This window comes from Adiantum capillus-veneris, chromosome 2, assembly GCF_014529385.1.
Source record: "Adiantum capillus-veneris isolate H3 chromosome 2, ASM1452938v2, whole genome shotgun sequence".
NCBI classification, from domain to species: domain Eukaryota; kingdom Viridiplantae; phylum Streptophyta; class Polypodiopsida; order Polypodiales; family Pteridaceae; genus Adiantum; species Adiantum capillus-veneris.
The window spans coordinates 20,280,613-20,295,770 of NC_140932.1; the positions used below are offsets into that span (position 1 = coordinate 20,280,613).

Genomic DNA, 15,158 nt, shown 5'->3' on the forward strand with positions numbered 1-15,158 from the left:
CAAATGGCCTCCATGCTTGAAAAGTTGACTTGGGGGCATGCGTGCGAGGTCCTGGTTTGCTTTCGGTAGAGCGAATTGCTGCCCGGAACCTCAGCATGGCCAGCCCCTGCCCGCCGTAGTGTGACACCCGCTTAAGAGTTGTCACGTGGGAAATGACGCTCGTGCGTGTGATACCAGCCTTAAGTGGAGAAAGAAGAGCTCACACATACTGGTGGTGTCACAGACAAAATGCCATGAGGTCAGGCGAATGTGTCACCGGCCACACCGGCCATAGTCGGTGAGGTGACGCGGGGGCGACTGGTTGGGCAGGTGGCGAAGAAGTCCTGACTCCTTCTTCCTTGTAAAGCAGGCTGTGGGCCGCTCTCTGTGGAGGACCCTCTCGCAATCACTAATTCAAAATTCAAAGCTCTCTCTCTCTCTCTCTCTCTCTCTCTCTCTCTCTCTCTCTCTCTGTCTGCCGTCAGAATTCAAGAAAGCTTTCTATTGTTACCTGCGATCTCCATCTCTACTGAAGAAGGTAATCAACAGCTTTCCTTTGTCGATGCTTGAGCTTCTCTTATAAAATTTTCAATTGGGATGGCTACCCGCAAGTCTTATGCTAATGCGAAGCGCAAGTTGTATTAGAGGCGATCTCCTTCTGCGGTAGGTTGAATCCGCGAAGTTTGCAGTTTGGACACGGCGAAAATCTGTAAAATCGGAGTTGAGCGATTAGTCCGGAGTTTGTCGAAGCATTTTAAGGGCCTTTAAATTTCGACTTCCGTCATTGTTTCTTTTCTGTGCTCTTGACCACCCTACTACTCGATTGTGCTTCAGAGGATGTAAGTTAGACAACTCCCTTTCGTAGGTGTCTGTGCTCTAGGAATGGGCTGCATTACTTACATATACGAGGTTTACCGCATGTTTTGTCACTTGTTGTTTCACATATGCGCTAGTGTAAGCAGAAGCAGGCATCTTAACTGGCTTTTCATTAAAATGTGCAGTTCCAATCACCTTGTCCTAAGGATTGTATGGAGGCTCTAAATCATAAGCAGGCAAGGAACTGAATGGGTACAATTGGGTTTGCCAAAGGGGCTCAGAGACTATGAAAGTATGGAGCCTAGCCTTGCCTGGAATATTCATCTTATGATAAGGGGTTCTGGGCTTGTCCTAAGTTATTGCACCATGTGTGTGTACTGCTTATTCGTGTTGAAGGGCATGACACGCTTTAAATAGCAATAAATCCATGCGCCTTGCCAACATCATTTCACAAGACACAACTTGGCTTGTGTGCCATGTGGTTGATTTTGTCCTGTGTTTTATTGTTCGGAAGCTCTTTCATACTTCTAGGCAGTACTTGATGTAGTCTTCTTGTTTTAATACAGCACCTGCAATGTTGTGATTAAACTTTGTGCAGGTTTACATCGGTGATTCTGGTCCCTAATTTCCCAAAGAAGAACAAGGAAACGGTCGAAGTACTCATAAGTTACTGGCATTGCCTTCAGGCAGAGAAAGGGCTTTGGAAAAAAGGCAAATGGCTTCAGTCAGGGTAGAACCTTGCATGACTGGTGGGATTGCAAGTAGCAGCATGTTCCATGCAGGAAGTAGTGGTGTAGATCACCTTCCAAAGGAGATGCTGGACATGAAGTTGCATGATGATAGAGCTGATGACGCTGAGGATGAGAAGGTATGAATTGTACATTTAAGAATTAAATTTTCATAAGGTGTGTAACTTCGTTTACAGCTACCTTCTTTTTGTAATATCATCGCCATTTTTTACATTTTCAGAGCTTGAGACCAACTCTTGTTGATGGGAATGGTGCTCAAACTGGCCATGTTATTGTTACAACTGTGACCGGTCCAAATGGGCAATCGAAACAGGTAATTGGTGCAGGTCATCTTTGAAATTTTCAACATTGTTGTGTCTTCGTCCTTTTCTTGGTTGCTGCATTCTCCTGTTTCCTTCACTTTGTTGACAGCAACACAATAGGCGCTAACTTCTAGGTTTTTGATGTAAGGATTGTTTGGATAGAAAAGGTGGCAATCTTTTCTCACAAACAAGAAGGAATTTGGTATTGATGTCCTGCTTGATGGAATTTTTCCAATGTGCAAGATATTTCTGGTGACGTTTGAATGATATTTGTCAAGCAAGAATTCGTTTGACAAATATGACTCAACTGCCAAAAAAATGCAGATTGGCAAAAGTTTATTGAGTTATTTGTGAAATACATTGCCACCATTGAGGGTGCATAGCTGTTAAACCTTTGCTGACTGCACAGTTGTTAGCTTTTGTTGGTAATTGGTAGGACTTTTGATATCGCTGTTGGCATATATGCATTTCAGACACTTATGTCTGCCACCAAAGAACTCCTTGCAGTCTCTTGCTTGGATTTTAGTATTGTAATTGCCCTTTGTTAATTTAGGCTGTATGTATCTAGGCATGGGTATTTATCTCCATGAAAAGTGCGTACTTGCTAAATGTGTCTTGTCTGCAGACTATTAGCTATACGGCTGAGAGGGTTGTTGGAACAGGGTCTTTTGGCGTTGTGTTCCAAGTAAGTATGTCCTTTGTCCTTTTTGTTCCTCTTGTGTCACAGCTTTTGAAATAGTGCCAGCAAAATTTCTGTATTAAATGATGGTCTTATTGACATATGTGACCCTTTTGCAGGCAAAATGTGTAGAGACGGGTGAAATTGTCGCCATCAAGAAAGTCCTACAAGACAAACGTTACAAAAACCGTGAACTGCAAATAATGCAGATGCTTGACCATCCGAATATTGTGAATCTCAGGCATTGCTTTTATTCAAATACCGATAAGGATGAGCTCTATCTCAACTTAGTCTTAGAATATGTACCTGAGACTGTGTATCGGGTTGCAAAGCATTACAGTCGGGCTAATCAACGCATGCCCCTGATATATGTCAAGCTATACACTTATCAGGTATTCAAACACTTAGACAAAGACAGACTTTGCATCCCTTTTTTTGTCGCCTTAAGTCATTTCTCTTACTGTCGACTAATGTAACTTAAGTTAGACCCACAGTTTTACTTCTATTGTTCTTAGACTTAGCTGTTCAATGGCGTGTTGGAAATTCTTTAATTCTAAGTCAGATGAAGTTAGAAAACTACATTTGTTAATTCTTGCCTAACAGATACTCTTGTAAGTTTTGTTTCTTTTAAATTCCTATGGGTCAGAGGTATTCAGGTTATCCAATCCTCTAATATGGACCTTCATTGGCCATGTTGTAGCGAAGGTTTCTGGTTGAGGGCAGTTCAACTGCTGTTTCAGATTCTGCTTGTTTGTATGCAGATATGTCGAGCTTTAGCTTACATTCATGGTGGTCATGGCATTTGCCACCGGGACATAAAACCCCAGAATCTTTTGGTGAGCTTATGGTTCAATGACTTGAGCCGGCAATAGATGCATCTCGAAATTCTATTTTTTTTGGCTAATTCGGAGCATTCTTTACACATAGGTCAATCCACATACTCATCAGCTAAAATTGTGCGACTTTGGAAGTGCCAAGAAGCTGGTAAGCTTGTATTGCCTTCGAACAAGGGAACTTCAGTATTTTAATTGATTCATGCTGCGCCTTTTTTGAGAGACATGTTATAATCACGTTCAAAATCCTTTGCTTGAGTCTGCTCAACAGAATGGATCATGCAACAATTTATTATCTGCTTTTTGATGGTTCATTCAGGGAAATACCAATTTAGATATCTATTTACAAGGACTCTCTTCCCCTAGTTGTATTCCTTTGAGCTAAGGGGTGACCTGGTTACATGGTGCTTTCTTGGCCAAATATGTGAGGAATCTTAGTAAGATTCCTAATTTTCGTACTTAATCTTATGATTAAGTCTTTGGATTATGCAGAATTAAGACTTAAGAAACTGGAGACTATTTTTATTGAAAGATGTGTTACACCATGCCTGTGTCGTGTGAAAGATGAAAATACAAATGGATGGACAAGTTCCATCGTGGAGAGATGGGTCTTTTTAGTGAATAGACATGTTTATTGGCTAATTGCTGCATCCGTTTTGTATTAAGTTGCAACCATTTTCTAGGGAGCTGCATACTTTGAGCAAAGAGACAAGTCCCATAAAAAAGGCGCATCCTTCAGCTGGTGTCTCCAGTTAGCAGGCAACTATAATTATTATTCAGTCCAAATAGTGGCAAAAGAATTTAAAGGCAAAAGGATGCATTTTTTTGATTGGTCAAGAACCTCGCACTTCGACTAGTGAGGGTGTTATAGCAAAAAATGGTAGCATTGCCGGAGCATTGTTTTTTGTAGTTCTTTTCAAGAGATTGTGGCACAATTATAATACATTTTGGTCATAAAATTTACATCCCTTTGTTCATTCTATCATTGGACTTTGTAAGACTTGGGCTTGTTTTTCCCTTCTATCATGAGCTTTGGATCATCTTATAAAGAAAGCTAATGTACCTAAAGACTCAAGTTGCATCAAGTGACTGAGGTTTTGTTTCTTTCCTGCGTACTCCTATTTGATGGGTGGTTTGGTTGCATGACAGCGGGCTGTGCGTCAAGGATGCCCCTTGGCCTTTGGTTGGCCGGTTGTATTCTTATTAATTGGCACAAGTCATTCAATTTTCTGGTTGGAGTAGAGGAAGAGTGTCCGTTGAGTGCAGGAACATTTCACTCTGTCGGGGCGAGGGCAGACATGTAGATATTTGGGTTTTCATGTTTGCATTTATGTTTTCTCGAGGAGCAGTTGGAGCCGGTCTTGTAATCTATTAGGAGAAGCTTTTGCCATTGATCCTTCATGCAATTGAGCTTTGGCTGCGAGAGCTTTGATTAGAAATCAAGTAGTGATGATCCAATGCCTCTTCGTAGTAGATGGAATTCTCCAAGGAGATTGGGGAGAGTGTCACATGCAACAGATGCAATGGTGACAAGATCTAGACTTCACACTTCCACAAATCTTTACTTCTTTTCTTGCTTATTGTGTGTTACCTAGCACGAATAATGGTTCCTTTTATCTCCTTGTAGAGAGAGAATGAGAGAGGTGGAGATGTGGATGGAGAGAGAGGGAGAGGAGGAGAATGCCACCCGATGGGGTCTCAACCAACCCTCTCAACGGCTCCCCACACCGTTGCCGATGTGGTATTTGTTTTTGATTGCGCAAATGGAATATGCACACGTGCATTACTTCAAATGCAGACTCTATTGACTCAAATGGGGAGTGTCGCCGTGGTAACTCTTCAAGATGAAGCACCTTCGGGCTGATTTGATGCACCTTTGGATCCGTCTCGATGAGGGGTTGCTGATGACCACCAAGGGGTAGATCTGGGGCTGATTTGCACCCTCGATGTGAGGGGAAACAAGGGCTGAAAGCTAGCTGCAAAAAAGCAACCGATCTATCATGTGAAGCAGGGAAAATGCAAATGATGATGAAGCCGACGATGAACATCAATGGGAGCACTCGATGCGCCGAGAGAATGGCCGAGGAGAGGCTCAATGGGTTGCCGAAGTACCGGGTTGCAACAAGGAAGGCTGGCGGTGACAAATTCGGGTCCGTTCGGGCGAGGGACATGGCTGAAATCTGAAAACGCAGGGTGATCTGCAAGATTTTGAGCAAAAACATTGGGCAATTGCTAGCGCTAGCTCAACTGATGAAAAACGCTGGCTAATGGGTTTTCTTTATAGGACTTTTGGCCAGGTCGGTAAAAATGTTACAGGCTTGGACACTCCAAGTGAGAAATCAATAGTAACACACGAACAGAAATTGCTAAATTACTGAGAGAGAACGGCACGACGGAGTTCCGCGCCCAGATGCACTGGCCCCAAAGACTTGAGCCCCTTTTGGTATTTCTTTATTATTATGTCGCAATGGTATAACTCTCGAGGGTCCTCTGGTCTCAGACTTTGTGTCGAGATGTTGTGCATAGTGAGGTCCCAAGGGTCCTTATAAATAGTACAAGGGATGCCCAAAAGCATGAAACCCCAAAAGCACTTTCTCCCAAAAGCTAGCGCTAAAATCTGCCCAAAACAACAAGCGTTTTTTGCAAAACTCCGTACAGCCTGCCACGTGGGTATAGTACTGCCACTCATCGTCCATATTGCTTGCCATGTTAGCATGTCAGCACGTTTTACGAAAATCAGTCTCAACTTCAAGCTTTTGGTTTTTAGGATCTCGGTCGGTGCTCCATAAGTTCTTTTAGTTGGTTGGCTCAGTGTCTCTTCCAGTTGGGCATGCCACATCATCACTTTGTGACATTCCCCCCTCTTGAAAGAATTGTAATCGCCCTCGGTTACACCTGAAAAAACAGCCAAAGGATAGAAACTGCCCATGGGACATATCTAAAGGCCCTTGGCCTTAGAAAGTAGTATATGAAAAGCATTTGGTCTAAAAGCACGTGGACTCTCAAAAGCTAGCGCTAGAAGGCTGTCCGTACAGCATGCTACCATGAGGCAGCTTCCAGTGCAAGATGTGGAGAGTTCGTACAGTTGCTGCCATGTCACCAACAGTCAGGGCAAAACGCGGAGAATCCGTATAGGGTGCCTCGTCCTCCTACTTTCGCGTGGACTGCTACTTTATTTTAGTGTCTTTGGGTACTTGGGCCCCATCGGACAGGGTCCCATAAGTTGGTTGTCACGTGACACAGCCAACCCTATGTGTCTGTGGACAAGCTACACCATAACAGGGTTTCTGTCAAGTCCAGTCGGTTTAGATTAGAAGTGATCTGGCACTTTTGTGAATCTATTCGTAGACCGTGCATGCCCAGTCACTTAGTGTAGATGCGTATCCTCTGGTTGCACACAGCATAAGCATAAGCATTTCCATCAGATTCCATCAGAGTCAGTTTGGGGATTTTTCAAGTGACTTTATCCTATTTTTCCCTATTTTTAACATTTTTCACTTATTTATTAAGTGACTTTTGTTGGGAACTCAGTAGGGCAAATTGGGTAAGTTAATATAAAAGCAAACCCAAGTTAGCACAATAGGGCAGATGAGCAAGGAGCACAGCAGGCTTTTCCAAGCAACAGGTACTCCCTCCCTCTCTCAACAAGACCTCCCCAAGCCATCCCTTGGTGAGCCATCCCCATCCAAGCATAGCGCCATACCTCTTCCCCCCTTGGCGTTTTCCCCACCTGTAGCCATCGCCAAGTCTGCACCATTGGCGTTTTTCCCCAGCCTTGCTTGATCGCAACCAACCCTTGCATCTAGCGTTAGCAGATCAACCTCACATGCATCAAGAACTTCAGCGATTTCATCATTGAAGCCAGCATTGAAAACGCAGCCTCAACACAGCCTTAAGCCAGCGTTTTGGTAGTGTTTCTCAGCCTATGTCGCAGCATTCCCTTAGCGTTTTCAGCCACTGATTTGCAGCAGCAAAAACGCAGCCTGAACATGTTACAAGTTAAGCGTTTTCATCATCAGCATGAGCCTCGACAAACCAGTCATTTTCAGCCCCCCAAAGTGGTACAGATTCTCAGCCATTAACCCTTTGTGGACAGCAGATAGAAGAGAAACAAATTCAGCCCTAAAGTCATCATCGTCGTCATCGATATAGTCCCCGTTTGCATCAGTCCATGAATCATCATTGTACACCTTTGTGCAATCAAAAGTAGACCACTCTCGCCGACGAGAGTGGGGCCTTCGGAGGAGGGTTTTACAACCTCTCGGGTGTCGTATCTTCTCTCTCCTTCTCTGAGTCTCATACACTTGCACGCACAATATCCACTCACTTTGTTCCTGATCATAGCACTCTCCATAAAGATGGAAGGCTCTCTCCTTCCCTAAGAACTAAAAGGAACCTTGAGCAAATTTAGATCACTAATCTTGAGAAAATACAACATTCATTCCGCTGCACCTTACATTGGTAGTAACTCTTTTATCAGTTGACCCACTCGGCGAGGATCTTTAAGTTGGTAAGACTTCTTTTGTTGTCACGTGCACATGGCTCTGTGTGCCATGTGGACATGCTTCATCGACTTCTTTTGTTGTCACGTGCACACGTCTAGAATCCTAGGAGGATTAGTACTGGCATTTTTGTGAGCCTGTTCGCATGACTTGCATTAGATAGGTTTCCAATTTTGGAAGCCTCTTGCATAAATGGTTTGTACACGCGTTTTGACAGATGTTATTACACTATGATGGGCATTTGGCATGACAAGCATGTAGTTCTAGGTTAGAGGAATCGAACAAGCCATTTCCCGCATTGATCAGATTTCGGGGTGGCGACAATTCACCTATAAACTACTCCCCCTGACGTAACTTTTTAATAAATCATTTCAATGATTTATTTGTTGGGTGTGGTGGACGGATTGCCCTACCTAAGCCTAAATAAACTCATAAGCCCAAGTCCTCACCTATAAAGGGAACATGAAGGCAAAAGTTTTCATCAGTTCAATCTAGCGCTATAGTGGAGTGCAGAGCAGAGCATGGTGTTTTGCAAGATTCAGCCCTAGCATTTTCAGCCAGCAGCAGCGTTTTGGTATTTCCTCGCCAGATCAGCGCTGCAGTTTCCCAGCAGATCAGCCAGTGTTTTCAGATTTCAGCCCATCTCTCTTGCCGGAAAGCGGCTCGGATCCGGCTTCGCGTTTTTTTCGGTTGCGGTCCGGTACTTCGGCAGCCCATCAAGCCTCCCCTCGGCCATTCCTTCGCCGGCATCGAGTTCCCCATTGATGCCTATCATCGCCGTCATCGAGATCCGTATTTTCAGCCCTCCCCTACGTTAGAGATCTGCTACGTTTTACGTCGTAGATCGGCGTTTTTTCAGCCAGCTTTCAGCCCTTCATTCCTCTTACATCAGGAGTGCAATTCAGCCCCAGATCTTCCCCTTTGTGGCCATCCGCAATCCCACATCGAGAAGGATCCAAAGTTGCATCACTTCAACCCTCAAGGTGCCTCGTCTTGAGGAGTTACCTCGGCGACAGTCATTGTTCGAGTTAGTAGAGTTTGCACTTGAGGTATTGCATGTGTGTACATTCCATTTATGCAATCTAAAGCAAATACCACATTGACAACAGTGTGGGAGGCCCTTCAGAGGGTTGGTTGGGACCCCATCGGGTCTCTCTCTCTCTCTCTCTCTCTCTGCACACACACTCAATCTTCAGGGAAAGGTAAAAGGAACAATTGTTCAAGCTAAAAGGAATCACTCACGCAAGGAAAGAAAGCAAAGGATTTTTGGAAGTGTAAAACCTAGATCTTCACCATTTCAATTCCGCTGCACTTGACTTTGGCATCAGAGCTTTGAAGATTTGCACTAATCTGCTAATTCTCAAAAGTTGTTTTCTCTCGTGTTTTTGGTTGTGTTGGGAGTCCGTTTGGTGTATACTCCTCCCACTCTTGGAACGGCAGGCCTACCATTGCGTGTAGGATTGTGTACCTTGAGCGTCGGAAAATAGCAACCAATTGTTTATCGGGTGTTGCATGTGGGGTGTGCCAACGAGGGGGTAGATAGTCTCCCGAAGATTAGTGTGCGACCTTCCTTGAACCAAGAGCAAAAATTCTTGCATTGTCAAGACTCGTAGCGCTATGGAGAGCAAGTTCCACCTACGGATCCTCCCATGAGCCTCTTTCCTACCCCTCCCTCTTTGCTAGCAAATTCCATGGATTTTGTGATGCGGATGATGATGATGTGGCAAGACGAAGCACGTTGTCAGGAGCTTGCAGACACAGAGGAGGCACGTGGCCTAGAGTGTGTGGAGGCATGTTGACTAGAGCATGCGAAAGCAGCCGATTGAGAGGAATGCCGATTGGCGGCTCAAGCCGAGGCTTGTAGGTTGGAAAGGGTAGCTATGCGTGATCTTTTCACATCTCTGGCTATCCAATCCGATACCCCACCTTTGGAGCTGGACTATGAGAAGCTTGCCAAGACCATTGCGGAGGCGACCAATGCTACACGTACGGCCCATGAACCAATTCCGGAGAAGATTACGTTTAGTAAGTAAGACAGTCGTACTGGATTTATTGAAGTCTTACATTTCTGATCAAAAGACTCAATGGGAAATTTTTTTGCCCTTGGTGGAATTTGCCTACAATAACACGATCCACTCTTCGATGGGGAAGGCGCCATTTTAGATCATTGAAGGTGCTCCGAAGGTTCCACCCTTCCTTAGCACGAAAGATAAGATTTTTGAAGCCGACCAATACATGAGGGACTTCGACACTGCTTTTGCCAAGGTCCGAGAGGCTTTAGCGAAATCTTAGGAAAGACACAAGAAAACAGCATATTGACACCGTCGCGATTTGGAAATTAAAGGAAGACGATTGGGTGCTCTTACGTTTTGAGAAGGCACGCCTACGAAAGAAAAAAAGGAAAAGAGCGGCTTTTTCCTTTCTATATAAAAGAAAAGATAAATGATGTCTCCATTAGACTGAAGTTGTCTGATACTTGGAAGATTCACAATGCATTTCATGTGAGTCTATTGAAGCCTTTTAAAGGTGATGTGCCCGATGATGGGGAGACAGATGAGCAACCCGAAGTGGAGGAAAGTGAGGAGATACTCATTCCAAAACAGATATTGGCATACCAAGACAAAAAGATAAAAGGTAAAGTCATTAGGCGGTTCTTGGTTTGTCTCAAGAACTATCTTGCATTGGATGCGAAGTGGATGGAGGAGGAGGACCTAGCAGTTACTCCTCAGATGTTGGAACTTTGATAGAACCCCGATTTCAGCATGGGTGAATCTAGTGCAGCGGGTTTGCACAAGAGGGGAGTCACTCCGCTCTTTTGTCAACGGATTACCCCGATTTTGAATAGAGTCACTGATGTCCCCCTTTGGGTTTCAGGGATAGTGATGGGTTGACAGTATTCTGCTGTATGACTTTATGAACCGGAATTCCTGAAAATGAATATGATTAATTGTACTTGACTTGTTTGAGTGCTGGAACTGAAAGACGAAATGAGTGCAACATTTTGGTCTCATAAATCTCTATAGACATGATTGCATTAAGGGTTAGTTAATGGGGCATTCGTGAGGTCCCACTGGATCTAGATGCGATTACTAAATACGTTGCCAATTAATCAAGGTTTGAGATTTAGAATGAATTTGTATGTGATTTGTCATGTGATGTCCTGTGATGTAACTGTCGATTTGTACAAGTGCTAGATGTGTTGTGTCTAGTGCGTCGGTACTAAGAGTCAGTGTCTACTAAGACATGTTATGGCCTTCGTCTGTTTTGCAGGCGTAATGGAGGGAGATTACAATTCTTTAAAGAGGGGGGTAGGTATGTCACAAACTGGTGAGGTGGTTTGCCTCCGCACACACACAACCCCTGAAACGCAGACAGGTTGACGCGGGAGCAAGCCAGCGAAAAAAGCGTTGTTAAACGTGTTGACATGTTGACGTGGCAGGCCGTACGGATCACCGCAATTTCCGTTGACATGCTAGTGTGGCAGCGTACGGCTTTCCGGAAATTACGCTGGCTGATTTTGGCAGCTTTTGGATTACAGTTTCTTTTTAGTTTGAGATTTTGGGGCTCTGCTTTTGGGCATCCCTTGTAAGAATAAATAAGTTTGTTGGGCCCTCATTACTCGGAGCATTTGGACGCAGAGTCTGAGTGTGAGTGTGCACAGACTCCTTTGTATTTTGCACACAGATTAATATAAAAAGACATACCAAAAGGGGTACCAATCTTTGGGGCCAATACCTTTGGGCATGGAACTACGCCAGGGCGTGTCGTCTTTTGTGAACTGTTTTAAAGTGAATCTCTACTGTGTCGTGGTAGAATCTAGACTTGTGGTGTCCAAGTTTGTTACAGGAGCCAAGTGCTTTTGAGTTTGGAAGCTTTTCATGTACTACTTTTCCATGGCCAAGGGCCTTTAAATAAGACCCCAAGGCCTCTCTTGGCTCACATGTGTTGACAGTAACACGGTTCACTCTTCGACGGGAAAGACGCCATTTGAAGTAATCGAAGGTGCTAACAAGGTCCCTCCATTTCTAAGCACCAAGGACAAGATTTTTGAAGCGGATCAGTACATGAGGGTTTTGGACACTGCTTTTGCCAAGGTTCACGAGGCTCTAAAGAAGTCTCAAGCACGGCCCAAGAAGTCAGGAGATAGACATAGATGCGACTTGAAGCTGAAGGAAGATGATTGGGCGCTCTTACGTTTTGAGAAGGCACGCCTAAGGAAACGGAAGGGAAAGGAGGGTCTTTTTGCAAAGCTTAGCATGAGGTATTATGGCCCTTTCCAGATTCAAGAAAAGATAAATGATGTATGCTTTAGACTCAAGTTACCAGACACTGGGAAGATTCACAATGCTTTTCATGCGAGTCTCTTGAAATCTTTTAAGGATGAGGCGCCAATTGACAGGGAGCCTAATGAGCAACCTAAAGTGGAAGAAGAGAAGATACTCGTTCCGGAACAGATTTTAGCCTATAAAGAAAGGAAAGTAAAAGGTAAAGTGATTCGGTGGTTCTTAGTGAAATTCAAGAACTATTCGGCATTGGATGTGAAGTAGATGGAGGAGGAGGACCTAGCAGATACTCTTCATATTTTGGAACTTTACGTTGAGGCTTTCGGCTTAGCTGCGTCTATTCCGAAAGATCCCGTGGATCAACAGGGTTGAATATGGTGCAGACAGGACTACACGAGAGGGGAGTCACTCCGCTCCTTTGTCATAGATTACCTGGAAGGAATAAAGTCACTGATTTCCCTTTGGATTTCAGGGATATTGTTGTGCTGACAGTATTTTGTGTATGACTTTATGAATAAGGAAATCGAAAATGGGAATTTCCAAACTGGAATCTGATTGATGTGTACTCTCTCATGTGATTTTGTTTGAGTGTAGGATTGAAATACGAAGTGATTGCAACATTTCGGTCTTGAGAATCTATAGATATGATCGCAATAAGAATTAGCTAATCTGACATCTGAGAGGTCCGATGTGGATCTAGATGCGATTGCTAAATACGTTGCCAAGAATGATGGTCTCAGATTTGGAATCAATTTTTATGTGATTGATATGATTTGAATGTGCATTGATTGAGTCGTCTTTCTGCAAGTGCTAGGTTTGTGTTGTCTAGTGTGTCGGTACTTAGAGTTAGTGTATCACAAATTGATGACGTGGCATGGCCAACTACTGTTCCAACTTTATGGGCACCCCGTCGACGGGGCCCCAAGGGACACCTAGAAGAAGGAAATATAAAAAGCAAAGGCGTTGCAGGAATCTTCGCGATTCACGTTGTTGACTGTACGGATGTAAGGTGCAGCGGAAGTGAATGCCGAACTTTGCTCAAGATGAGTGCTCCAAATTGTGCTCAAGGGATCCTTTTACTTATGGAAGGGAGAGCCTTCCGTTCCTTTAGTGAGAGAGTGCAAATGATCACAAACAAAGTGAACGACATTGTGAATGAAGGTGTTGAGAGAGAGAGAGAGAGAGAGAGAGAGAGAGAGAGAGAAGAATACGACATCGGACAGTTCTCAAATCCTCCTCCAAGGGCCCCCCTCTCTATCGCGAGAGGTCTATGCTATTGATTGCACAAATCTGGTACAATGGTCTAGATGCAATGGACTTGTTGACGATGTCGACGACAATGATGATGACGACGAGACGGGGTGAAATCTGAAAACGCTAGGGGTTGATATCTGCTAACTGCTGAATTTTGACACTGTGTCGGCGATGGTGACAATGTGACGCAGATGCTGAAATCTGCGGACAGCGGGCTGAATCTGAAAACGCTGGTTGATCTGATGGTGTGGCGAGGATCTGCTGCGGGTAGGTGAGGTCTGCGAGGTTAGGGGCTGGTTCTGCGGTGTCTAAGTGCTGAAAACTGAAATCGCTGATGCTAGGGCTGATTTGACGCCGGAATCTACAAAACGCTAGAGCAATCTGCAATCTGCAAAAAACACCAGGCTGAACCTGGTGCTGCTGAAAACGCTAGGCCTGATTTGCTGATGAAAAACGCCAGAGGGTCTTGTTGGCTGAAAACGCTAGGGTCTCTTGCCAGTCTTGCTGGAAGGTGCACTGCAAGTTGTGGGAACTTTTGTTGCCTCTTTTGCCAGATAGTGCTAGCGCTAGGTTTCTCAGTTTCCCAACAAAGTCACTTATTAATAATAAGTGAAAAATGAATAAAATAGGAAAATGGGTTTTGTGCACTGTAAAATGCTCATGATGGGTACTGACTGTCATGCTGATGATCATGCTGTGTGCAACCAGAGAGAGGTTATGCAACTACTCTAAGTGCCTGGACATGCACGGCCTGCGCACAGGCTCACAAAGGTGTCAGAACACTTCCTAAGCTGACTTGAACCTTGAACCTGAAGTAGCTTGTTGACATGCACATAGGGTTAGATGTGCACGTGACATCCCCTCCATTTCAAAGTGAGGTACTGGTACCGATTTGTATGGCGTCGAGGAAGTGCGCCAACAACTCTTGGAACCCTGCGAAGAACTCTTCGCCGGCCCACTCTGTTGCGTGGGTCGTGCGATACTTGAACTTCATGAAGGTCTGCAACGCTTGCTTCCTTGGGCCGTGCCGAAAGCGACACAAAGTGATATGTGGCTGCTTCAATGCTCCAACTTCGGCTATGGATGTAGGTCCACTTTCTTCAAGAATCTCCGAGGAGGAAAATTCTTGAAACCACTAAGCACTTCCAACACAAAATCATGAACATACCCATTCCATGTAGAGTGACTGGAAAAGTACTATGCTTCCTAAATGACCGTGCATGCAATTGAGAGGAACCAAGTGACGAAGTGCCAAACAATTCACCAAACACACAGAAAGAAGTGAGATCGAATCTTGACTTTTCAACCTAAACCTATCAACTGTGACAAATCACAATGGAAATGCTGATGTTTGATGGACAATCTTTCTTGTGCTTTTTCTGAGACCGTGTCATGCCAAGGAAGAGACATGTAAAAGCGATTGACAAAACGGACAATCGGAAAACAACGTGAATTCCTCGAGTGCAAATCGTGTTTCTTTTCGAGAGTGATCCGCATACATCTGTGCTCATTCATGAGTGAATCATGTGCATCGTACAATACGGCATGCCTGTGGAAAGGGAACACATAAAGACGGTGACGAAATACAAGAAACCGTCACAAACGAAATACTAGAACAATGCGTGCTGACTAATCATGCGAACACACAATACTTCCTGAGTGGGTTCTTTGGACCTCAACTCGAGAGGCAAGATCGGTTCCGCGTGACTGACTTACCGTCATACTTACTGAACGTCAACTTCCTAGTGACGGGGTTATTGG

General features: G+C 44.4%; 1 protein-coding gene across 4 annotated transcripts in view; it reads left to right on the top strand.

The window, feature by feature from the left end:
* The first annotated feature begins 255 nt into the window (after positions 1–255).
* The window catches only part of LOC147462471 (shaggy-related protein kinase epsilon-like), a 43,462-nt gene continuing 28,559 nt past the window's right edge, over positions 256–15,158 (top strand). The window contains exons 1-8 of one of the 4 annotated variants that reach the window (XM_086484079.1): positions 543–818; positions 981–1,087; positions 1,394–1,663; positions 1,765–1,857; positions 2,472–2,531; positions 2,645–2,917; positions 3,287–3,361; positions 3,453–3,509. In XM_086484079.1, coding sequence (XP_086340205.1) covers positions 1,511–1,663; positions 1,765–1,857; positions 2,472–2,531; positions 2,645–2,917; positions 3,287–3,361; positions 3,453–3,509 — 711 coding nt within the window. In that variant the 5' untranslated portion in view covers positions 543–818; positions 981–1,087; positions 1,394–1,510. Of the gene's footprint in view, positions 518–542; positions 819–980; positions 1,088–1,393; positions 1,664–1,764; positions 1,858–2,471; positions 2,532–2,644; positions 2,918–3,286; positions 3,362–3,452; positions 3,510–15,158 lie in introns of those variants that run through there. The other 3 variants (XM_086484072.1, XM_086484077.1, XM_086484084.1) reach the window with 3 other exon arrangements.